The 25,453-nt window shown below is 38.4% G+C and overlaps 3 protein-coding genes across 3 annotated transcripts; all 3 read left to right on the plus strand.

Annotated features, from left to right (window-relative positions):
• The first annotated feature begins 1,582 nt into the window (after positions 1–1,582).
• On the plus strand, positions 1,583–3,049 carry LOC138902908 (uncharacterized). Its single transcript, XM_070190808.1, has 2 exons — positions 1,583–2,726; positions 2,883–3,049. Exons 1-2 carry the CDS (start codon positions 1,583–1,585, stop codon positions 3,047–3,049), a joined length of 1,311 nt encoding a protein of 436 aa, XP_070046909.1.
• A 5,537-nt stretch (positions 3,050–8,586) lies between these two features.
• On the plus strand, positions 8,587–9,482 carry LOC138902909 (uncharacterized). Its single transcript, XM_070190809.1, has 3 exons — positions 8,587–8,824; positions 8,924–9,198; positions 9,333–9,482. The coding sequence occupies exons 1-3, from the start codon at positions 8,587–8,589 to the stop codon at positions 9,480–9,482; spliced, it is 663 nt and encodes a 220-aa protein (XP_070046910.1).
• Positions 9,483–18,353: 8,871 nt separating this feature from the next.
• LOC104120682 (large ribosomal subunit protein eL22y) lies at positions 18,354–24,526 on the plus strand. The gene is made up of 3 exons (XM_009632493.4): positions 18,354–18,486; positions 18,579–18,836; positions 24,112–24,526. The coding sequence occupies exons 2-3, from the start codon at positions 18,607–18,609 to the stop codon at positions 24,254–24,256; spliced, it is 375 nt and encodes a 124-aa protein (XP_009630788.1). The 5' UTR covers positions 18,354–18,486; positions 18,579–18,606; the 3' UTR covers positions 24,257–24,526.
• Positions 24,527–25,453: the final 927 nt, after the last annotated feature.

The raw sequence follows: 25,453 nt of genomic DNA on the forward strand, positions 1-25,453 counted from the left end.
TATTACTATGAGGTCGGATGTCGGCCATGGAGGCTATCAGAGTTTCAGTGTCAGGTGGTATCTTTATTACCTTTTTACATCAGCTATGTATGATTCTACTTTCTGCCTTAGATACCAGTACATTTTTATTCGTACTGATGTCCCATTGCCTGGGGACACTGCATTTTTGTTTCGTGCAGGTCCGCGTCCAGGTAGGGACTCTGATCGACCCCTCCGCTAGGATTTCGGGGTTCAGCTGTGAGTTGGTAAGCTCCACCTCTTCCTGGAGCTTTCATAGGATGGTTACTTTTGTTGTACAATTTGGGTATAGTTGGGGCCTTATCCCGACAGTGCTTATGACACTCTTAGAGGCTATTGTGGACACAATATTCTGGGTTTCTTTTTGGTGCTTTCAGTCTCCAGCCCATAGGCTTGGCATGTATATATAGGTGTGTAGGCATGTATGTCTTCAGTCGCGGCCTCGTCAGCCAGCTAGTATTTTATTATTTTGGCTTGTCTACCTATGTTTATATGGCTTATTGTTATTCATGTCATAACCTTACGGTCCAGGCTTAGCATTTCAGATGTTGTGCTGCCCGGTCTGTTGGGCCCCCAGTCTAGTTAGCTAGTATGTTTAGTGGCTAACTCGATCGAATACAGTATCGAGTGCCAGTCGTGCCTCCCCTAGTTTGGGGCGTGACAAACTTGGTATCAGAGCAGGTCGTATCCCAGGGAGTCCACAAGCCGTGTCTAGTAGAATCTTGCTTATGGGTGTGTTGTGCACCACACTTATAATCAGGAGGCTATGAGGCATTTAGGAATGGTTACATTTCTTTCAATTAATAGATCGTGCTATAGAGCGAAGTTATAAGAACATATGAAATCTAAATCGTGCTTTGTGTTTCCTATCTAACAGACTACCTACGCTCAGGAGATGGCACAGCGAGAGATAGGTATGGATCCGGGAAAAGGTACCAGTCGTTCCCTACCGGGTCAGAGGGATAGATTTCCCTTAGAGGCTCACAGTGAGTCTCCAGTACCCCTAGTTTCAGCTTCCCCAGCACTTGTTGGAGCCCAGGGAGATGCAGTACCCCCAGCCTCACCAGTTCCATTGGTACCTGAGGCAGCTAGAGACACAGGACCTCCAGCACCTATTGTTCCCCCATCAGAGATTGGGGAGCAGGGGATGAGGGAGGTTATTCAGTTGCTGACTAGGATGGTTTCTATTCATGAGCGACAGCTAGAGTCAGGAGCAGATGCCCGGAGAGATCGGATAGGAAGCTCGATGGTACGAGAGTTTCTTCACTTGGCCCCTCCATTATTTACAGGATCCAGTTCCACTGAGGATCCCCAGGACTTTATAGACCATATGTATAGAGTATTGAGGGTGATGCATGACTCCATCACCAAGGCTGTGGAGTTGGCTTCTTTTCGACTACGTGATGTAGTCGTCCTATGGTATGAGGCATGGGAGAGATCTAGAGGACCTGATGCTCCGCCAGTAGAGTGGGAGGACTTCTCTGAGGCTTTTTTAGCCTATTATTTGCCACGGGAGGTTCGGGAGGCCCGTCTTGACCGGTTTCTTAGCCTAAAGTAGGGGGATATGAGTGTGAGGGATTATAGTCATAAGTTTAATTCTTTGGCAAGGTATGCACCAGATATAGTACGTACCATGAGGGCTAGAGTTCATCATTATGTGGATGGTTTGGGGGATCATCTGATTAGAGACTGTAGGGTTGCATCCCTATCGGATGATGTAGATATTTCCCGCATACAGGCTTTCGCTCAGACTACAGAGGACCTTTCCGGTCGGATTCGTGATACTCGCAAGGATAGGGAGCAGAGTAAGAGGGCTCGTACTATAGGGTCTTATAGGGAGCCACGAGTTGATTTTAGGCCCCCACTCCATCGATATCCACCTCGGTCAGTAGGTAGTTTCCCACCACAGATGCAGGGCCAGCGGTTTGATCGTCATATTCAGTCAGGACCGGGGCAGAGCTCAGGCCAGCCTGAGGGCCATCGACAGGAGCGTTCTGCACAGATGAGACAGCTTACTCCTCCATGTACTCAGTGCGGTAAGCTGCACACCGGGCAATGTAGACAGGGTTCGAGTGCATATTTTCATTGTGGGCAGATAGGACATTATATTAGCCGGTGCCCGGGGTTAGGCAGAGGTACACCAGCTCAGCCTTTAGGATTCACAGCAGCCTCTTCGCCCTCAGTCCGTGCTCCCCGACCAGGTCCACAGTCTACTCAGGGCCGTGGTAGGGGGAGAGGTGGAGGAGACACCTCAGGTTCTAGTGGTGGCCAGAACCGCTTTTATGTACTCATAGGCCGACAGGATTCAGAGGCATCCCCAGATGTTGTCACAGGTATATTGACAATACATTCTCATGCCATTTATGCATTGATGGATCCCGGCTCTACATTTTCATATATTACTCCATTTATTGCTGGTAAGCTTGACATGAGATCTGAGTTGTTGCCACAGCCAGTTCAGGTATCTACGCCAGTTGGCGACTCTATTGTAGCTAATCATGTCTATCGAGATTGTACAGTGTTAATTAATGACCGTCCAACCTCTGTTGATTTAGTTGAATTGGTTATGCTAGACTTCGATGTCATTATGGGTATGGATTGGTTGGCAACTTGTTATGCTAATATTGATTGTCGTGCAAAGTTGGTCCGATTTCATTTTCCTGGTGAGCTTGTCCTTGAATGGAAAGGTAATGCAGCCACGCCCAAGGGTAAGTTTATTTCATACCTTAGGGCTCGGAAGTTTATTGCTAAAGGTTGTATATACCATCTGGTTCATGTTAGGGATATAGATAAGGAGCCAACGACTCTTTAGTCGGTTCCTATTGTGAATGAATTCCTGACGGTATTCCCTGACGAGCTTCCAGGAATTCCCTCCGAAAGGGAAATCGATTTCGCTATAAATTTGCTTCCTGATGCGCAGCCTATATCCATTCCTCCCTACAGAATGGCTCCTGCAGAGCTAAGGGAATTGAAGGAACAACTAAAGGACTTGCTCGATAAAGGCTTTATTAGGCCAAGTACATCCCCATAGGGTGCTCCAGTGCTCTTTGTTCGAAAGAAAGATGGGTCCTTGCGGATGTGCATTGACTACAGGCAACTAAATAAAGTCACTATCAAGAATAAGTATCCTCTTCCACGGATTGATGACTTGTTCGACCAGTTACAAGGTGCCAAATGCTTTTCGAAGATCAACTTGTGATCCGGTTATCATCAGCTACGAGTCAGGGATATTGATATCCCAAAAATAGCATTTAGGACGAGGTATGGCCATTTTGAATTCCTTGTCATGTCTTTCGGGCTTACAAATGCCCCAGCAACCTTTATGGATCTTATGAACCGGGTATTCAAACCATTCTTGGATGAATTTGTGATTGTGTTTATTGACGACATCCTGATATATTCACGATCGAAAGCCGAGCATGCGGACCACTTGCGAGCTGTATTGCAGACTCTCTAGGACTACAGGTTATATGCTAAATTCTCTAAATGTAAATTTTGGCTAACTTCTGTAGCTTTTCTTGGTCATGTTATTACCGGCAATGGTATCAAGGTTGATGGCCAAAAGATTGAAGCTGTGATGACTTGGCCGAGGCCCTTGAATCCGACAGAGGTTCGTAGCTTTTTAGGCTTGGCAGGGTATTACCGAAGGTTTGTGGAGGGATTTTCCTCTATCTCTGCACCATTGACGAAACTGACACATAAGGGAGCTAAGTTTTAGTGGACTGAGGCATGTGAACAAAGTTTTCAGGAACTAAAGAAAAGGCTTACTACGGCACCTGTCTTGACTCTTCCGGATGGCACCGAGGGTTATGTTGTATATTGTGATGCCTCGAGAATTGGCCTAGGTTGTGTTCTTATGCAGCATGGTAAGGTTATCGCGTACGCCTCCAGACAGTTGCGAAAACATGAACAGAACTATCCTACGCACGATCTTGAGTTAGCCGCAGTTGTATTTGCCCTAAAGATTTGGCGGCATTATCTATATGGGGTTCATATTGATGTTTTCACCGACCACCAGAGCCTTCAGTATTTATTTAAACAGAGGGAGCTGAACCTATGACAAAGAAGATGGCTAGAATTACTAAAGGACTATGATGTTGATATTTTATATCATCCCAGCAAAGCTAATATTGTTGCTGATGCCCTTAGCCGGAAGTCCATGGGCAGTCTAAGCCATGTTGAAGTTGATAAGGTCAAGATGACCAAATATCTATGCCAGCTAGCTAGTTTGCAGGTGCGTTTGGTAGATGCAAAGGGTGGACACATTCTCGTTTAGAATACGGCAAAATCTTCTTTTGTTACTGAAGTGAAAGAGCGACAACACGAGGATCCTGAGCTTATAAAACTAAGGGAAAGTATTCCACAGCAGCGACAACCTTTATTTGAGCTAACTGGAGATGGAGTCCTTAGATACCAGGGCCGCTTATGTGTACCGTCATTAGGAAAGCTCCGTGCCAAGATTCTTTCGGAGGCCCATTATTCTAGATATGCAGTTCATCCCGGAGCGACAAAGATGTATCGGGACCTTTGACAGATCTATTGGTGGAATGGAATGAAAAAAGATATCGCGGAGATGGTAGCCCAATGTCCCAACTGCCAACAAGTTAAAGCCGAACATCAGAGGCCTGGAGGCCTAACTCAGTGTATTGAGCTTCCATTATGGAAATGGGACATGATAAATATGGACTTCATCACTGGTTTGCCTCGCACTCCACGGAGGTATGATTCTATTTGGGTAATTATTGATAGGCTTACAAAATCTGCTCATTTCCTGCCAGTCAGGACGACATATTCAGCCGAGGATTATGCCAAGCTTTACATTCGAGAGATTGTTCGCCTTCACGGAGTGCCATTATCTATTATCTCTGATCGAGGGGCTCAATTTATAGCATATTTTTGGAAATCTTTTCAGAAGGGTCTAGGCACGCAGGTAAATGTTAGCACCGCTTTTCATCCGCAAACTGATGGACAGGCAGAGCGTACTATTCAGACAGTTGAGGATATGTTACGTGCCTGCGTGCTATATTTTAAAGGAAGTTGGGATGATCATCTACCTCTTATTGCGTTCGCTTATAATAACAGCTTCCAAGCTAGTATTCAGATGGCTCCTTACGAAGCACTATATAGGCGGAAGTGTAGGTCACCGATCGGTTGGTTCGAGGTCAGGGAAGCAGAGTTACTAAGTCCTAACTTAGTCCAGCAAGCAATGGAAAAGGTAAAACTTATTAGAGACCGGCTGCGTACAGCACAAAGTCGGCAAAAGTCTTATGCAGATGTTCGACGACGAGACTTAGAGTTAGATGTAGAAGATTGGGTTTTCCTGAAAGTATCGCCTATGAAGGGCGTCATGCGATTTGGAAAGAAGGGGAAGCTCAGCCCCAGGAATGTTGGACCGTATAAGATTATTCGGAGGATTGGTAGGGTGGCGTACAAGCTTGATTTGCCTTTAGAATTGGAAGCAGTCCATCCTGTGTTTCATGTATCTATGTTGCGAAAGTGCATTGGAGATCCTTCACGTATTACGCCCATTGAGGATATTCACATTGCTGAAGACTTATCTTATGCAGAGGTACCAGTAGTTATTTTAGATCGGCAGGTAAGGAAGCTTCGAACTAAAGAAGTGGCTTCCGTGAAAGTGTTATGGCGAAATAACAACATCGAGGAAATGACCTGGGAAGTTGAGGAGGAAATGAGGAAGAAGTACCCCAACCTATTTATGACTTAAGGTGAGTCGCATTTAAATAATTTCCAATTATTTCTTTACAGCAACTTAATTGGATTTTAAATAACTTGAAAGTGCAATTTAAATTTCTTATTGCGAGATAGCTATACGAAGCCTAGTAGTTGGAATCTTTAGAATTTGATTTATGCTTTGCAAATGTAACAAATATAGCCTCGCAAATAACGTATTAGCGGACAAGAAATGAAACCAAAGAATTGAATTGACCCATTCGCGGACGAATGTTCTTAAGGGGGGAGACTGTGAGACCCCGGGTGTTTCTCTCTTCTCTTACGTAATATACGTAACGTGGCGTGGTTATATTAGGTATATATGATTGGGTATAGCATATTGGGAGAATAAAACTGAAAATGTGTGGTAATATCAAGGAACTAAACTAAAGCTTTAAGTCAAAGGAATCCCTTAAACAAAGGTTCATGGTTAAAGAAATGGCTCGGGTAGCACCCCGCACGTTCGGAAGATTTAAGTTAACTTGCACCTGTGGGATAAGACTAAGAGTGTATAATATGCTAAGAATAATGTGTTATGAGGTATTATAATATCACACTGGTCACACGTTAAGTTTTGGAGTCAAGCAAGTTGCGAAATAAAGGTCGGCAAAAGTTATCGTAAATTTCTCTAATAAGTTTTCTAAACTTTGGGTCAAATGTATCAGATCATTTCTCCTAATATATAAAGAGTTATGGGACCCACAACCTACCAAATCGAAGGTCTACGAGTCTAGTTTGCAACCAAAGAAATCTCACATCAAACTGACATTGGAGTAAAACGTTATGACTGTTTTACCGCGGACTGTCCGGGCTGAAATCGGGTCGCGAACCGGGTCGGGTCAAACAAATGGTATAAGTCGGAAAATCCGACTTTTAAGACCCAAAAACATTTCATATTCGTCCCAAAACAGTGAGAAAGCTTAAGAGAGGGTTTCATGGTGTTCTTGAGTGATTAAGGTGCATTTTTAACGATTTCTATCGTTAAAGTTTGCCCTCGTGCCTAGAAGCGCAATCTCTACGCTTTGCAATCGTTTTCCCCTTCTATTAGCTGTGCTTGGAGCTATTTTTGAAAGATAGGAAATTGTTGTTCTTGCTGGTTCTTCAGGATTTATACTTGGTTTTCCAAGGTAATCATCTTGGGACTCTTTTATGATCGTTTTTACAAAGTTCTACGGGCGTTTCGTCAAGTTAGGGTCATATGGTAAATCTGCCGATTTAAACTCGTTTATGAACTGTTTATAGGTGCGTATAAGCTGATATATATAGTGGTTTCGAAGCTTAGGACGTAAGGAACAACTTTCGTGAAGGAACTACAGGCATTCGGACGTTCGTTGGAGAGGTATGTTAAGGCTAAGCTTTGTCCTTCTTTTTAGCACGAATTTTGGGAAATTCCTAAGACGCCAAATGTGATATTTTACTATTCTGTTGCTAGAAAGACCTTCTGTGAAAGGCATTGGTATCGTAGCTGAAGTATTTTCATGATGCTATTAGGTTGATATTCCACTCGTTCGATTAAAAAGGGTATTCGACATCTATATATGTCATTTTGTCGGCTTTCTTAAATATATGTCCATATATATGAATTCTTATTCGTCTTTGGGTTGTGTGACTTAAAAATAAAGGCATTTAGTATTTGCGATCAGTCCTTCTTCCTTGTTAAAGTGTATTTTAAAATCTCTAAAGTGACACGTCGATTTCAAAATTCTCAAATATAATTTTTATGTTTAAACTACTAAAACATTTGATTTTTTTTTGAAATACTTTCTATTACTAATTATCAAGAAATCAGGTATAAGGACTAAGTGAAGCACCTTAAGCTTTTTATGAACATATTTAGAGTTAAGTTATCTTTCTAAAAGTCGAGTTAAGTTTTCAAACTTATAAAAAAAAGATATGAGGTTCCACAAGACATTTGTATGCGATACGAATGTGATTATGAGATTATGAGAATAAGAGTACCAATGAGCCAAGGTTGGCTAAGTTCTTGTTATGGCCTATTATGTGCATTCAAAGTTCATATCATACATGACATATTATGCATGGACTTCGAGCTATAATCGGAGGTAAGGGGCCTATTTGCCCGAAAGACTATATATATTGTACAGATGGCCACAGGTTCAATATGATACCGGTTAGCTACCGGGAGAGACCGCCATTGCTAGCATTTGGTTGGGTATGTCATGCATTTACATCAATATATATGTATTCACGACATACGATTATTTCATCGATCATTTCTTGCCTGACGAGTCTAAGGCATCCCGTGCCACCAAGTTTGAAAGCCTGAAACAAGGTAGCATGAGTGTGTGGGAGTATCATATGAGATTCGCGTGCTTGTACAAATTTTCCATCTACATGTTGCCCCCTATGGAGGCTAGAGTGCGTCGGTTTGTGCAGGGCCTTAGCCCCTTGGTTATTAATGAGGCCGCAACAAATGCCTTGAATTCTAATATGAATTATGGTAAGATGGTGGCATTTGCTCAAGCCACACAGACCTGCAAATTGAAGAACAGAATAGAGCGAGACAGTAGCAATAAGGCTCGGGCAACGGGCAACTTTGGTGGTTCTCCCGGTGGTGGTGGTGATAAGACATCATTTAGGGGAGGGTCATCAGGGCCATCCCAGTCCTTTGCTCAGTCTTCAGTCAGTGCACAGCCATCAGGGCCCAGTCAGCAGCAGTGGAGCCATTCCAGGCCCAGCCAGGACAACAGGGAATCCAACCAGCAGGGTTGGCCTGGAGGGAGATTTTGACAGCAGCATAGGCCCCCATGCCCTAGGTGTAGGAATATGCACTTTGGGGCTTGCTTTATAGACCAGACCATATGCTACGGGTGTGGTATGAGGGTCATATTCAGAGGGATTATCGTTTGTCCCACCATAGCAGGGGGCAGAGGAGCAACACATCCCGCCTGTTTTGCAACTACTACATCCACAGCACCTTCTCTAGCTCGAGGCACCCCAGCACCCGTAGGGAGTGGTGCATCTAGGGGTGGTTCACAGATTTCAGGAGAAACCAACCGTTTATATGCTATGAGGGGTTGTCAGAGTTCAAAGGCTTCTCCAGATGTTGTCACAGGTATATTGACTGTCCAATCTCGTGATGTATATGCCTTTATTTATCCCGGTTCCATTTTGTCATATGTCACTCCTTAAGTTTCTATGGAGTTTGGGATAGAACCGGAACAGCTTCATGAGTCGTTCTCTGTATCTACTCCAATTGGTGAGTCTATTGTGGTCGCACAGGTTTATAGAGATTGTGTTGTCATGGTGCGTGGTCGAGACACCATGGCTAATCTCATTGAATTGGGGATGGTTGATTTTGATGTAATAATTGGGATGAACTGGATTTATTCATGTTTTGCCAATATTGATTGCCGAACTAGGACTGTTAGGTTTGAATTTCCAAATGAGCCAGTTATTAATGGAAAGGGGATGATGTGGTGCCGAAGGGTAGGTTTATTTCTTACCTTAAGGCTACCAAGATGATCAACAAGGGGTGTATTTATCATTTGGTCCGGGTTACGAACACCGACGCTGAGGCACCCACACTTGAGTCTGTACCAGTTGTGAATGAATTTCCGGAGGTCTTTCCGAAAGAGCTCCATTGGATCCCACCAGACAGGGAGATTGACTTTGGGATTGATGTGATGTCGGGCACGCAACCTATATCTATTCCACCCTACATAATGCCACCGATAGAATTGAAGGAGCTAAAGGAACAATTGAAGGATTAGTTACAGAAAGGTTTCGTTCAGCCGAGTATGTCGCATTGGGGCGCACCTGTCCTCTTTGTGAGAAAGAAGGATGGGTCACTGAGAATGTTTATCGACTATCGGCAGCTCAACAAAGTCACGATCAAGAATAAGTACATACTACCAAGGATAGATGACTTGTTTGAACAATTGCAGGGCGCTAAATACTTCTCCTATCACCAATTGAAGATCATGGAGCAGGATATTCCAAAAACATCTTTCAGGACCCGGTATGGGCAATTTGAATTTATGGTAATGTCTTTTGGGTAACAAATTGCCTGGTAGCTTTCATAGATCTTATGAATCGACTCTTCAATCCTTTTCTTGACTCTTTCGTGATAGTGTTTATTGACGATATCCTTGTATATTTGCGAAGTCAAGCGGACCATGTCGGTCATCTCAGGGCAGTTCTATAGACTCTATGTCAGCATAAGTTGCATGCGAACTTTTTGAAATGTGAATTTGGCTTGAATCTGTCATATTCTTACCTGTTAAGGTTACCGACACAGTGGAACAGTATGCCCAGTTGTATATCCAGGAAATAGTCAGGCTGCATGGCACTCCAGTTTCCATCATTTCTGATCGGGGGCACAGTTCACAACTAACTTTTGGAAGAAATTTCAGCAAGGGTTGGGTACTCAGGTAAATCTTAGTACAACTTTCCACCCATAGACCGACGGGCAAGCAGAGCGGACTATTCAAACACTTGAGGATATGTTCCGCCCTTGTGTTATAGACTTCATAGGTAGGTGGGATGATCACTTACCACTCATAGAATTTACCTACTATAACAGTTATCACGCTAGCATTCAGATGGCACCATTCTAGGCTTTATATGGTATGATATGCAGATCTCTCATTGGATGTTTCGAGATTGGGGAAACAGAGTTGATAGGACAAAACCTCGTGTATCAGGCTATATAAAAGGTTAAGATCATTAAGAAGCGGTTGAAAACTGCTCATAGCCGTCAGAAGTCCTATTCGGATGTTCGTCGTAGGGATTTGGAGTTCAAAGAAGATGATTGGGTATTCTTGAAGGTTTCCCCTATGAAGGGTATAATGCAGTTTGGTAAGAAAGAAAAATTGAGTCTGAGATATGTCGGACCGTACATAATCATTCAGAGGATTGATTAGATGGATTACATACTAGAACTACCTCCAGAGATATCTTTAGTGTACCTGGTGTTTCATGTATCCATGTTCAAGAGGGTGGTTGGAGATCTGTCGCTTAATGTTCCGGTTGAGACTATTAAGTTTAATAAAGAATTGACCTATGAAGAAATCCTAGTTGCCATTCTTGATAGGCAAGTTCAAAAGTTGAGGAACAAAAAAATTTCCTCCGTGAAAGTGTTATGGCGAAGCCAACAAGTCGAAGAGGCCACCTGGGAAGCCGAGAAAGAGATGAAGAAGAAGTATCCTCATTTGTTTGAATAGCTATGTAATCGATTCTATGAAATTGTTCCCTGTGAATTATGTATCATTTGTATAGTTGATATTAAGGGTGTTCCTTTTTGGTAATATACTGCTCGTGATGCCACGGTTGGCATTGTTTTTATGTTGTGTTGCGTCGTTAGTTCATGTATATGTTGTTAGGACTGGTTTTGGGATTCTCTAGCAGGTGGATAAGCCCAATTACAGGGGAGGCTCTGGTGAAATATTTGGAAATTTAGGGAGTTAGTCAATAGTTAGGAATTGTTGGTGTGTGTTATAGCAGCTAAGTCACATTGGTTTCTAATAGAGGAGTTTGGCCTTCATTCGAGGACGAATCATCTTAAGCGAGGGAGGATGTAAGGCCCCAAAAAACTTCACCTAAAACTTGGGGTTTCATGATACCAAGATAGACTTATGTGTCGATGATTGTAGAGATTCTTCGTGGCGAGCTAGCTCGACGTGGTACAGACTTTTTGGATTGAGCAACGCGTTGTGGAGTTGAAAAATATTTTGGCAGAGTAGGGCGTTTCTGCAGTCAGTTCTGCTGTCGCAGAACTGATCTGCAGACCGTAGATCCGTCGCAGAGTGAAGCAGGGAACTGGGAAAATTTGGGATGATATTTTGCGGCCAATTATGCGGCCACATAATCATTTTTCGGCCGCACAATCCATCGCAGATCCAACATAAATATTTTCAGAGGGAAGTTCAGCGGCGCATTATGCGACCGCAGAATGGTTCTGCGGATTGCAGACCGGTCGGAGAGTAAAGTAGAAATGCCCAGTTTCGGAGGGCCATTATGCGGTCCATTTTGCAGACCGCAGAAGCGTTATGCGGTCGCATGTGCGACCGCAGATCTGCATCGGGGCTTCATTTTTCGAATTTTTTTACCCGACCCTATTTCGATATATTGAAGTAAAGGGCCAGTTTTAAAGCCAAAATCTGATATTTCTAGAGAGAAGGAGTGCCATAGAGTGAGAGGGGAAGTTTCTAAGCTTATCATTCATCACTTCTTGCTCAAAGTTGAAGAATTCACAAGAAAAACTCACTAGGTCTTCATCCTAGAGGTAAGATTCTACTCCCTAGCCCTCAATTCAGGGATTTAATTAGAAATAGGTAATGAGAAAAGCAATTCTTGGGTGTGGAAGTTGTTCGTTATGCATGCATGTACCATCAAGAATAGTGGGAAGATTGTTAAGCTCATTTGGGTAAACTTTGGGTAGTGGGATGAAGGAATCCACCATAGGAGGACCTTTAAACCTTAATGCATACCTAGTGTTTGATAAAATGCTCAAGTGAGCTGGAACTATGAATTTCTTCCTAATTTATATTCAATTTTGCTATATCTCTAAATAGATCAAAATTGCTAGGATTTCTGGAACCGTTTAATGAGTTAAGAAAAGCTCAAAGCGAGGTATGTTGGCTAAATCTCTCTCTTAGAATTGAATCCCACGTTGTTCTTGTAAGCCCCGGATTGATCATTATAAATGTGACTATTCCGAATGCTTCTATCTTATTGTGTTATCCTTCGGGAATGTGATCTAAGTATGTGTTATGTGTTAACATGTTATAACTCCAAGGCGTGATTCTAATGAAAGCTATTATGTCAAATTGTGTAAGAAATCTCTTTGTGCCTAAGATTCTTATTTGGTCACATATGTACTTAAAGTCTTGAATAGAAATGCCTTATTGTTGATAACCCATAGTGGTGTTTGAAAGCAAAAGATGTGAGCATGAGATATGAAACACGACCAACGTGCCGAGAATAATATTACAATAGAGGCCACTAGTACCAATGAAATGAAGAGAAGTGTAAAAGACATTGAAATGAGCTGCAAATTCCTTAAATAATAAATGCCTTGGGAGTATCGTTTAGTCACCGAGATAGGGTAGGTTGGAATGACCTAACCCCAAAACTACACGTACCGGTATAGGAGTGAGTGGGGGGGGTAAAATCCTCGTGTGAGGTGGTGAGAGTTTTCCCCGAATATGGGATGCGATTGATGTGTTGAGATAATTCCCCTTAAATAGGATGAGATGATTGCTAGCGAAATGTGAGGTGACGTTAACTCACACGGTATTGTGGTGAGACGGCTTAGCCGATCGGGCTGAGATCGGACGCCATGCCGCACACATGGTGGTATTGTGAGTGGACGTGTCGGGTGAGACTGCTTAATCGATCGGGTTGAGATCGAACTCCGTGCTAAAAGCACGGTGGTGTATCGGTACTAAAGATCTCCCAACTTAAAATATTAAAACTTGCTTGAAATTTATTCTTTCTCCTAACTTGGTACTTTAATGTTGATGAGGCCCTCAATGATTTCATATTTCTTTATCATTGTACTGTTACTTGTTCGATTGAGGGGATGTTTAGTTTTTATACTAGTACTATTCCATATGTACTAACGTCCCTTTTACCGGGGGCACTACATCTTTAATGCATGCAGGTGGTTCCACAGCGTGCGGTATTGAACAATGATAGCAGTACACCCTCTCTTCAGCTAACTAGGTGAGCCCCACTTCATTTCGGGGTCCTGTATCTTTTGTCCTTTGTACATAGCATTTTGAGGTATAGTCGGGACCTTGTCGCCATCATTGTCATAACACTCTTTGGTTTATGTTAGAGACTCCATACACATGGTGTGGGTTGTATATTGGTGTTGGAAAAGTCAAACTAAAAATGTTATATTTGTATCACATGTTCCACTTCAGACTATGAATGTGTAATGTATTTTGAGACTTATAAATGAAGTAACCAATGGTAATGAGATGGTATTGTTCACGTGACCTTCTTATTATCTGATTAATGAAATGTACCCTCTCTTTATTCATGGGTGAGTCGGGTAGACGACATTGTGCATGCTTGCTCGACCGGAGTATCTCGGTTGAGCGCTGGTCGTGCTCCCCGAGGTCGGGGCGTGACAAATTATTTCTTTAACTAAAAGTTTATTTGGTTAATTTTATAAGTACTTTATTTGTTAATATACATCATTTACATTTCATCTAGTCATCAAAAAATATAATTTTCGTAAACTTTGCTTTTTCACACCTTTATACATATTCTATTATACATAGAAGCTTATATTTTTACCATGTGACGCTCATATTTAATCATTCTTCATTCAAATTACTTTCATAATTCATTGTAAATAATAATTAATTAGTTTCTACATAAATCCTCGTTTAATTAATCAAGTCCTATCAGGAATCACACTTTGTGGATCTCGAGGAATGCCTAATATCTTCTCCTTGAGATAACTTGAAGTCTACCTAGAATCTAAATAGTTTTCACATACCAAAATTGGAAGTCACAAATAGCATAATTTAGGTGTCCTAGTGTACCTTAAATACTAGGTGGCAACTCCAAACTCTAATTAACCTTGTAAAGTCTTATACGTTGTATTTTATTTTGACCCGTGCAAAATAGGGTGCAACACCAATGCATACAATATTATTTTTATTTACTAATATATGATGACTAGATTTGGAAAAATGGCAAAAATAAGTCTTTATGTATGGGGATAGGTTCAAAGTGGTCTCTTAAATATACTTTTGAGCAGTTTTAATTATTTAAATTTGACAAACTTAGCACTTTTCAAAATTTGGTTATTTTGAAAAGTGTTTTAAAAAAAGTACTTTAATCTTATAGAAATTTTTGTTTCTTTATTAGTTTGTAATAGTGCATTTTATTCATCTTTTCGTAAGTTAAATTGAGATGAGAGAGTTGTCTAAGCCTAATAAACTCTATGTTCTGCAGAATAGTTATAGCTATCCATTTTTACAAAAGATATGATACAAATGCACTTGGTGCTCTGTAGTGCTATTGAGGCGTATGAAATTGGACTGTTCAGTTCTCCATAACTGTATAAACTCCCAAAAAGCCTACAACTATACATGTTATTCATAAACTAAGGGGGTTCAAAAGCGATCTCTGCTTTTTTCTTGGTAGATGTCCTCAAATTAAAGCTGGAATGGTCTATTTATCTAAGTTTATGAGTCCTTTGATTTATGAGGCAATCCAGCGTAGTCCAGAGATAACTGTGCTTGAGCTAAATCACAGCTCAAATTTTCTAGCTTGTCTGCAACCTGATTACTTTCTCATAAGCAATGCTTAATACGAAAGCTGCCTATTCCATTTGTGTTTTCAGCTCGTCTACTTCTTTAAGTCCTTTATGGAGTATTGTACCTGTCAAAAACACACTGAACAATAAGTTGAGAGTCATTTTCAGCCAAAATATATCGAAAATCATTAGAAAGACACTAGTTAGCGCCAAAGAGTAGGGCAAAAGCTTCTGCTCAATTGCTAGAACCAGGGCCAAGGGGTATGGAGTATGCATAAATCAGATTTTCACTGCGGTCTCTAATATTGCGAAAGCCGAATATATAGAGAGATTAAATTACAACTAATATATCTAAAGGTAGCTAATAAATGAGACAATAATAAAAAGAATACTAGAAATTAACGAGGTTCGGCAAAATTTGATTTTTGCCTAGTCCTCGAACATAATTAACTCAAACTTTATTTCACTCCAAAAATACAAGTGAAATACTACAAGAGAGAAAGAAGATTCAAATGGCTTAGGAGATAAGAAGACAAACGAGAGATGTTTACAAATGAACAAAACCCTTGCTATTTATAGAAGGAAAATTGCGTTAATAATGTCATGCATAACATCATATTAAGTATGATCATGCAATATAAATGCATCTACCAATTTCTTCCTAAAATATGGCTTCAAATGTTCACACTAGTTCACATTAATCTTGTCAAATTCAACATCTAATAATTCCCCCTCCTCCGCAAATTATATTCTTACAACCATCACATATGAGTTTGATTTCACAAGGGGAGGGGGAGGTTAATCCACCTTATTACTATGATGGTTTCCTTGAAGTGAATGATACTCCTCAAGACTTTAGCTATACTACTCTCTGTCACCCCTCCCTTCCAAATAATATATTGATCAGCAACTTTCCTGACTTTGCACATTGCATTTGAAGAGTGAGATTGCCTTGAATACCATCTTTTGATCACTTGGTGTATTTTGTGGTAATGTTTGTTCATAAGAAGCACTTTCTAAAGAGATTTATTGGTTATGAGGTTTCACAATTGCTTAAATGTAAACGTATTGCAGGTGTCTTTTAGTTTTCTCAAACTAACTCCTCCTTCATTATAACGAAAGTTAAATATATTTTCCCAGGTTGCCCAACAATGACATGTCTTCTCAGTAGATCCTCCCAAGAAGAATCTTGTCATCATACTCTTATAGCCCGTTTGGCCAAGCTGGAAAAATCAGCTTATTCTGAGAAGTATTTTTTTTTCAGAAGTACTTTTGGAAAAAAATAGTTTGTATTTGACTAATCAATTTGAAAAATACTTTTGAGCAATAGTTTGTGTTTGGCCAAGTTTTTCAAAAAATACTTTTAAGGACGTGAATAGACTTGCTTAGCAGTTAATATTATATAAGTAGATAAATAATCATAAATATTTATTATCAAGACAACAATTAAGTTTTTTCATTTTATTTAAGTAAAATATGAAAAAATAAATAAAAAGTAATTTATTCTTTCAAGATAATTTAAATATATCAAGAATCATTTAACAAATATAAAAGTATTCACCACAACAAAAATCACAAACATAATAGAAAATTATCCTAAAGATATTGTAAAGCTATTGCTAGAGAGAAGCGTGACTTGCTTGCCGAAGAGAATGTCTAATATCCTAAATATTAGGCTTAAAGTAGTAAGGTTATTTTGGCCAAACACTTCAAATTTTAAAAAAAGTATTTTTTTGAAAAAAAAAAAACTTTTGGCTCGTTGAAAAGCTTGGCCAAACATGCTATCAATTTGATTGAGAACTTCTTTGGAAGAATGAATTGTAGCTGGAAGATGCACAAATAAAACCAGGTTCACATGCTTAATTGACACAACCCTCCCACTTCTTGAGCGAACTTAGTATGCCATCCTAATATTTTTATTAAGAATTTTATTTATAAGGTTAGAGAAAATAACAATCTTCTTCCTCTTATATCTATGTATACCAACTAGAAAAATATATATATTCTCCGTTTTAATTTAAAAGACATGCTTTTTTTATTAATCTGTTAAAAAAAGAATGACATATTTCTATTTTTGAAAATAATTTAACTTTAAACTTTTTATTTTACTCACTTTATTCTTAATGAAAAGCTTTTATAGCCACACAAATGTCATGGTTCCACAAAGCACCTTAAGCTTTTAGGACAACATGTTTCAAAAGTCTTTTATTTCTTAAATTTTATTCCAAGTCAATTTACATCATCTTAATTGAAACGGAAAAAGTAATAAAGTCCGACAGACTATTCCTATAAAGATTCCTATTTTAATAGAAAATGAAATATTTTAGAGTTTGGACCCTTCAATTTGTGAAAATAGTACGGGCTACCTAGTTTTATTGACACAACCCTCCCACTTCTTGAGTGAACTTAGTATGCCATCCTAATAATTTTTATTAAGAATTTTATTTATAAGGTTAGAGAAAATAACAATCTTCTTCCTCCTGTATCTATGTATACCGACTAGAAAAATACATATACTCTCTGTTTTAATTTAAAAGACATACTTTTCTTATTAGTCTGTTTAAAAAAGAATGACATATTTCTATTTTTGGAAACAATTTGACTTATAAACTTTTTATTTTACTCACTTTATTCTTAATGAAAAGCTTTTATAGCCACACAAATGCCATGGTTCCACAAAACACCTTAAGCTTTTAGGACAACATGTTTCAAAAGTCTTTTGTTTTTCTTAAATTTTATTCCAAGTCAATCTAAATCATCGAAATTGAAACGGAAAAAATAATAAAGTCCGAGAGACTATTCCTATAAAGATTCCTATTTTAACAGAAAATAAAATATTTTGGAGTTTGGACCCTTCAATTTGTGAAAATTGCACGGGCTACCTAGTTTTCGGATTGGTAACCAAAAAATAGCCAGCGTTTGCAAAGTCATTGAAAAATAGCCACTATTTTGCTGAAACACGAAAAGTTCTAGCATAATATGCGGGATTATGGAGCTCATGCGTATAAACTTCCAGCATATTATGTTGGAACTCCAACACACGAAAAGTTCCAGCTTAGTATGCAAGATTTATGGAGCTCTTGCGTATAAAATTCTCGCATATTATGTTGGAGCTCCAGCACATTATGCTGGAAGCTCATATGTAAAAGATTCGAACTCCAGCATATTATGCTGGAATATTTCCGGATTTTAAAGGGTATTTTTATTTAAATTTTTTCTTTATATGAAAAAATGATAAAATTTTAATTATTCTTGAAACTATGGCTATTTTTCATTACCCATTGTAAATGTGAATATTTTTTATTTCCCCCTTCAATTTCGGTTATTTTCATGAGGTCCGGTAGAAAGTTTGACACTTCTGAGTCAGGGCCCAAAGGTTCATGGACCTCAATAAATTTCTGAATCCAATCATGTCGAAACCCCACTCTGCAAAAACCCTAACACTCTCCTCATATTGCTCAATCGCGCGCAGCTTCTTCCTTAAACACTAAACTCAGGTAAACTCTCAGATTTTCCTTTGAATGCATCTTACAGTTACGTGTTCCTAGTATTTCCAAATGATACAGTTTTGTTTTTGTTGGAAATGTAGGTAGGAATTTCGATAACCAATTTCGAAGATGAGTAAAGGTAGTGGAGCAGCAAAGGGTGGGAAGAAGAAGGGTGCAACCTTCATAATTGATTGTTCGAAACCGGTGGAAGATAAAATCATGGAAATCGCCTCGCTTGAGAAGTTTCTGCAGGAACGCATTAAGGTTGGTGGAAAAGCCGGTGCCTTGGGCGACACCGTCACTGTCACACGTGACAAGACCAAGATTACTGTCACTTCCGACAGCACTTTCTCCAAGCGGTATATCTCTCTTTATTTCATGGGAAATTTGGTTGTAGCCATAAATCTTCATTTTTATGTTAGTTAGAACAGCTTACATTGATGGTTGAAATGATTAGAAGTTGAGGATTCTCCCCTCTAAGTCCTTCCAGCTTTTAGAAAAAATTCTCGGCTTGCTGTATTTATAACCTCAGGTCTTCAAGGGAGCGGGGCTATAGTGCCAAGCAACCATAGAAATTTGGCCTTCATTCGAATGTGCTTACATATCAGCGCTATCATTCCCAAAGGACAGGACACGTCTTTGAGAGTAAAATTCTTAATTTCCAACCATTAATTGAGGTTTGCTGGCCTAGGCACCACATATACATAAAAGCAATTGATTTTTATAATAAGGACATAAAAGCAATTGATTAGAAGTTGGATTAGCTGATTGAAAGTACTTATAAGAAATAAAAGTTGAAAAATACTACTAATTGCCAACACTTATTCTCAAATAAGCAATTAAGTGACTGGGTTAGAAGTGTTGAAGCTTATAATAAGCACTTACTAAACATTTTTTCTTTTAAAAATAACTAGATCTATTTCTGACTTTAGATTGAGGATTGAGAAAGTCGGCCAGTAGTGCCCATAATGTACTTATACCTATTATAGCACCAGCAACCGAAGTCGAGCATACATACAACGATCTTCATGCGTGAATAGCCGGGAGGAAAGAAAGGGCGGTAAAGCATTTTGGAGTAAACTTATATTAAAAAGAATCTTTATCAGTGTGAAAAACTACAAAATAGAATGCGGAGGAAGTTAGAAGTTTTATTTTAGGGAAAATATTTAAGATACAATAGATGTTAGGATAAAATAATAAATAGTTTGGTCAAAGCAAAAGTGTTCATAACCAACTTAGGACGTTGACTGATTTTTGCTTATTAACACTTTTAGGGGTCGTTTGGTTGGGAAACAAGTTATTGCAGGATTAATTATTTCGGGATTAGTTATCCGGGATTGTTATTCCACCCTCCCATAGGGATAAAACAAACACTACAATCCCGGGATAGCTAATCCCGGGATTAGTTATACCGCAATTTATCCCAACTAAACGTGGGATAAACTCATCTTAAATTTAATTCTTGGATTAATTGTCCCTCATACCAAACGAGCCCTTAGTGTTAGTTTATCAAACCCGTAAATAAGCCAAAACAGTTATTATATTTTAAGCTTACCCAAACGCCCTCTAAGTTATTACTTAAATAGATTTGCTTGTGCTTTAATGGGCCCTTTGGTTAAAGGGAATTAGGAAAAATTATCCCAGTACATAGTTTGGTATCATTTGTCCTTTTGTTTGGTATTCTTTTTTGTTTTAACTTACCACTCGGTTTATTTATTATCCTATACTTGATAACATAGAATACCTAAGTCATAGTAGCTAATGAGTATTATTAAACAAGGCTAAAACCTGTATTATAATCCTTGCACAACTAATCTACAAGCTGAACGACACGTAAGTGTTTTCCTTAGTTGATTCTTGAGTTACTAAAAAATGTATCTATTTTCTTTATTATTTATCCAAAAAATGTATTGCTATGTTCTGAAAAAGGTTTGACTAGAAATATCCAGCTATCGCTGTTATCGTACCTACTTCTATTTCTAGCGGAGGGTTATTTTGATTTTACATGTTGAACTATGAAATCCTATAAGAATAGGAAGTTTGCTTGATATTTTTAGCATGTTGTAAGATAAAGTATGACAAAAAAAGAAATATAGACAAGAGATGTAGAGATTATTACTAGTTAATCTCACTCAAGTTATGTTTTTGTAGTGCTAGGAGTAACCTATTTATAGGGTACAAAATTCACTCCAACCGTCGCAAGAACTAATTGATCAATTTAATATATACATAATACATGTAAAAGAATACATAGGCGGCCGATTAAACTTGCCAAAAAGTTAATTTAGATATCTTAACTAAGGGTCCAACATATGGAACACCTTATGATATTAAAAATGTGCCTATCGAACACATATTTGACAATTTTAGACAATCTAAAGCTCGTGCGTTCTACTCGCGGTTGATGTGGAAAATGATACCAATGAGGAAACGACACATTAGCGGAGAATAAAAAGTCAAAAGTTGAAGAGAAAAAAGAAAAGTAAAGACATTGACTGATAATGAGAACTTCTGGCTAATGTTATCTTTCTTTATTCATTACTCTCATTGTGTTGTTCTCTTAAGTCAAGAATCAGATTTGTGGGGTTAAGACATTAGAAAGAGAAACTTAGTCAAATTTTGTTAAAAAAATTATTGGATTAGGAGAAAAGCTGGTGGTTGAAACTTGGATAAGAAGTTGTCCGAGACAGTTGTCAAACCCAAAGTAATGATTTTTCTCTTCGGTGTCAGCAACTCACAAACTCATCTGAAAACTTTCAAGGTGTTTGAGAAATTTGTGTGAAGTAATACCTTTTGGCTTTAAACAAAGAAGGTTAAGGAGTTAATGTTGATGAAATTGAAGCTTTGACCATGTTTGTTTTTGCAAGCTCAACTTCTGATGATGGGTTTGGCTATGGGTCAAATTTATGCGTTGGATAGTCTAAAGGCTTTGGATTTGGCTCCTTATCTCCTATTAAAGACAATTAAGATATTTCCTTCGTTCTCTATTGTTGTAAAAGTTTGGTTATGAAATTAAGGTAGGCATTTGAAATGAGCAAAGTGTGGGTCGAATTGCCTCCTTTATTATTCATGGCCTCTCATCAAGGAGCTTGGCCGGATTTCTGTTGAAAAATGGCTGACATTTGAAGGGAAAAATGGTGGCTTAATCTAGAGAAATATTTTGCTGGAAATTAACCTTTTTGTCAAATTTTATTTTTTCCGGCAGTGTAAGCTCAAGTTTATGCGTAATGACACGGATCTGCCATGTCCCTATACGTGTTCAATTGACACACTTTCGACAGCATAACGTGTTCAATAGATTGGACCCTTACTTAAAGTGTCTAAGTGGATACTTTGGCAAGTTCAAGGGGATGTCTATGTATTATGGTTCCAAGCATAAGGATATATAGGAAAATTCAATGGTAGTTCATGAATACAAAGTATTCACAACATTACTCCCTTTGATGTTCGTCATTGCTCTTGATGCGAACATCGTGGGTCCGATGCACGTCAAAAGTTTGAACCTTATTGCAAAATACAACTTGGTATTTAAGTTGGGAGGAGAGCGCAGGGTATGCTTATAGTCATCCGAGCTTTGAACTTTTGCGCCAACTGGAGTTGAGCGAGAAGCCAACAAAGATTTTCTCGATGTAAAAGATCTATTTAACAAGTCTCCCCGATTATCGCTTGCTGCACCTTAATATCATGTGAAAAAGAATTTTGCAAATTGTTCTTCATTCTATCTCCTTTGTGAAATAACCCTTTAATTGGCCTATGCTATGCTGTATTTATCATCCTATAATATCGTGGGTATTTCTTTCACTTTTCGAACCATATTTTTCTCAAATGAAATGAATTACTGCTAATTTTAAATATACACATATCCAACTTTCTTCATGAATAGCTATTATCTCAATACATGTTCAAGAAGTAGCAGCAATAGATTACTTTGTAGAGTGCTATGATATGGCAGTGCCTCACATGTAAACAAAGGCCTATTTGCAATTGAGCTTTATGTGGATAAACTAAATTTTCTTTGTATGCATAACCAACAAGATCAGAATTGCATTTGTTAGCATAAGATAGGGTCATATCAATAGTTGCCTCTAGATATGGCAAAATATGCTCAAATTCCAATGTCTCCGCGGACCATATTAACAAAAGATGCTATGTCAAGTCTTGTTGTCGTAGCAAGATAAATGAGTGCATCAATTGTACTGAGATAGGACCAAGAAGTTCCTCATTATCTTCTCGAAGTTGGAATGGACAAGTAATTCAATATGTATTCTAGAAATAACTACATACATCTTTTCCTTCACTAGATTTTTTTTATCCCAAAAGGATTTTTTTCTAGTAAGGTTTTAACGAGATATGTTCTCTGTGCAATGGACATCCAGGGAGGAAGTAGTTTGAGTACTTTAAAAAGTGCATGTCCAATTAGTACTTCCAATTCCTTATTTAATGAACCATTTAGAGCTTTTATATGCATTTATTAAATTGTCTACTTAAATCTTCCACCCTATATAAATAGGGGTACTCTTGGCCCTATGAATACACACTTGAATGAGATTATCTAACAACAATTCTCATACTTCTTTCTCTACCATTCTTGTTTTGTTCTACTTTATTGCAACATGGTTTAATTTGTCAGTTTATTGAGGAACTTCATTTTCTGGCAGTCCTCTTTAATTTAACACAATACTTGGGTTAGACCTATGTTGCACATGGCTAATGTGAGGATATACTTTTCTTGATAGTTTTTTCTTTGCATAACAACACAACTTTTAACTGATTAAGAAGATAGACATGTAGTCGTTATGATTTATATGTTATGTGCTCAACTTAGTTATATGGATAGCCAAGGAAAATGCGTTAAATACAGTGTTAATATTGTCATACTTAATGGAGTTTGTCGGATAAATCAACTCTGTTTTGTCTAGTCAGTTGGTTGCTTCAAATCAGGACATTCTTTTAGTTGGGTTTGATCCAGGGACTATTACTCACTCCAAATCAGAACCTTTTTCATTTATCATTGGGTATCTACACTGTTTGAGTTAGAAGCATTGTGCCAGAATTTTGATGTCTCATCTCATTTCCTTTTTTATTGAATAGCATTTAGATGCTCCGACTGCTCTTATCTACTTTTAAATTCACTAGACTTTGATCCAACCATTCTTTCTTAAGAGAATGGTGTATTCAGGATGATGTTTTGAGTCTAGTTTTGTGAAAACAACATATGGTTTTGTCCTGTCTTGCAGTACTATACTCCCCTTGTATTGGTTAAGAACATAAGCTACAATTGCACATCATTTTTAGATTTAATTATTTTGGAATATGTATGTCTTCTTCTTGCTATTCTTTTTTGGTAAAACATTGCTGATTAGCCTCATTTAATGAATTCTATTTGTTCAGAATGAGAACAGGTTTGTCCTGTCCTTTTGTAAAAAGATGTTGTAAGGGGGGTAGTGCCCATTTCGTTTGCATGCCTGCGTAGAAGGGGCCTCCGTTTGGGACTTAAATCAGTTCTCTTGACCCGAGTTTTTCTAGAGTCTTTTTGTTTTACTTTTTTATCAAACTGTTGTGTGGCTAACAAGCTGTCTCTCTTTAAGAAAATATCAGCCAATGCAGTCTCGTAATTTTATTTTGTTTGAGTAGGTACTTGAAGTACCTGACAAAGAAATATCTGAAGAAGAATAATGTCCGTGATTGGCTGCGAGTTATTTCTTCGAACAAGGATCGAAATGTTTATGAGTTGAGGTACTTCAACATTGCTGAGAATGAGGCCGAGGAGGAAGAATGAGAAGCTGGTGTTAGTCTATCATCTCTCTTTTTGTATGATACTGTTTGAGTGTCTGGGACATTATTTACAATTTTCTGTGGTTCAAATCTTTTTTACTTTAGCCTGTTTCAAAAGATAATGAGGTTGGCTATGTTGGAGCTTGCTTTGACTGATATATTTTTTTCTTTAATGCTTGTTGGGTGAGGACAGTCCCATCATCATTGTTAGGGAGAACTTCGACAAACCAATCCTTTGGTGCAAGTTATTTTGTAATCTTCCGATTTGCCGTAACTTCGTCACTCCTGAAGTGTAAAAATTTGCCTGTCAGAGACTAGTTTCAGTAGGTAAAGGAAACCTTAAAGCGGACACTTGGGAAATTGTTGAGATGTCATATGATTTAATTTCGTAGCAAAACATACCATATGGGTGAAAGTAGGTCAGTAAAGTGCCATCCCCCCCTCCTTTAAACAAGCCTACCTTCTCTTTAATAATTGAGATCTTACTGAAATGTTAGGGTCCTTTATTTTATACTTTTTTTTAGTTAAATACTACTCCCGTTCCAGTTTATGTGAACCTATTTCCTTTTTAGTCCCTTCCAAAAAGAATGACCCCTTTCTAAATTTGGAAACAATTTTGCTTAAACTAATAATTCTACCCTTAATGAGAAGCTATTATAACCACATAAATATTTTGGGCTCCTTTTGAATTGTTTAGGATCACAAATTCTAAAAGTATTCATTTTTTTTTAAACTCCGTGCCCAAATATGAAATAAAGTACAAAACAGAGGAGTTTGAACTCCCTGCACCTACTAAGAATGGAACATGCTCCATTCTGAAAGACTAGTAGGATTTCCAGTTAAGCTCTCAAAAAATCAATAATTGATGAGAGATATACTCGTAAACCCTCCTATACAAAATATACAACCTCAAGGAACATCTAGCAAGTGAATTCTGTACATATTTCTCTCCACAAGAAAAAATTTCTATGCTTGTTTACTGTGTGTATATATATATATATATATATATATATATATATATATATATATATATATATATCCAAAATTCCCATAAATTCCACGGGGGCCATTCTTGCTATTAATCCAGTCAACCAACAACTTAGAATCACATTCTATTTGGAGATATGTAATGTCATTATTCCTGCACCATTCAATACCAATCTTGAGAGCCAGTGTTTCAGCTATATTATTGGTCATGCAC

Source organism: Nicotiana tomentosiformis, chromosome 12 (genome assembly GCF_000390325.3).
Source record: "Nicotiana tomentosiformis chromosome 12, ASM39032v3, whole genome shotgun sequence".
In the NCBI taxonomy this organism is placed as follows: Eukaryota; Viridiplantae; Streptophyta; class Magnoliopsida; order Solanales; family Solanaceae; genus Nicotiana; species Nicotiana tomentosiformis.

Bases quoted from the DNA above. Each gene is read 5' to 3' on its own strand.
- LOC138902908 (XM_070190808.1), top strand. From the start codon at position 1,583: ATGAGTGTGAGGGATTATAGTCATAAGTTTAATTCTTTGGCAAGGTAT. The intron at 2,727-2,882 runs GTAAGTTTATTT...ACGAGCTTCCAG, and splicing joins TAATGCAGCCACGCCCAAGG to GAATTCCCTCCGAAAGGGAA.
- LOC138902909 (XM_070190809.1), top strand. From the start codon at position 8,587: ATGAGGGTCATATTCAGAGGGATTATCGTTTGTCCCACCATAGCAGGG. The intron at 8,825-8,923 runs GTATATTGACTG...AGTTTGGGATAG, and splicing joins TTCTCCAGATGTTGTCACAG to AACCGGAACAGCTTCATGAG. The intron at 9,199-9,332 runs GTAGGTTTATTT...GAATTTCCGGAG, and splicing joins GGATGATGTGGTGCCGAAGG to GTCTTTCCGAAAGAGCTCCA.
- LOC104120682 (XM_009632493.4), top strand. From the start codon at position 18,607: ATGAGTAAAGGTAGTGGAGCAGCAAAGGGTGGGAAGAAGAAGGGTGCA. The intron at 18,837-24,111 runs GTATATCTCTCT...TTGTTTGAGTAG, and splicing joins GACAGCACTTTCTCCAAGCG to GTACTTGAAGTACCTGACAA.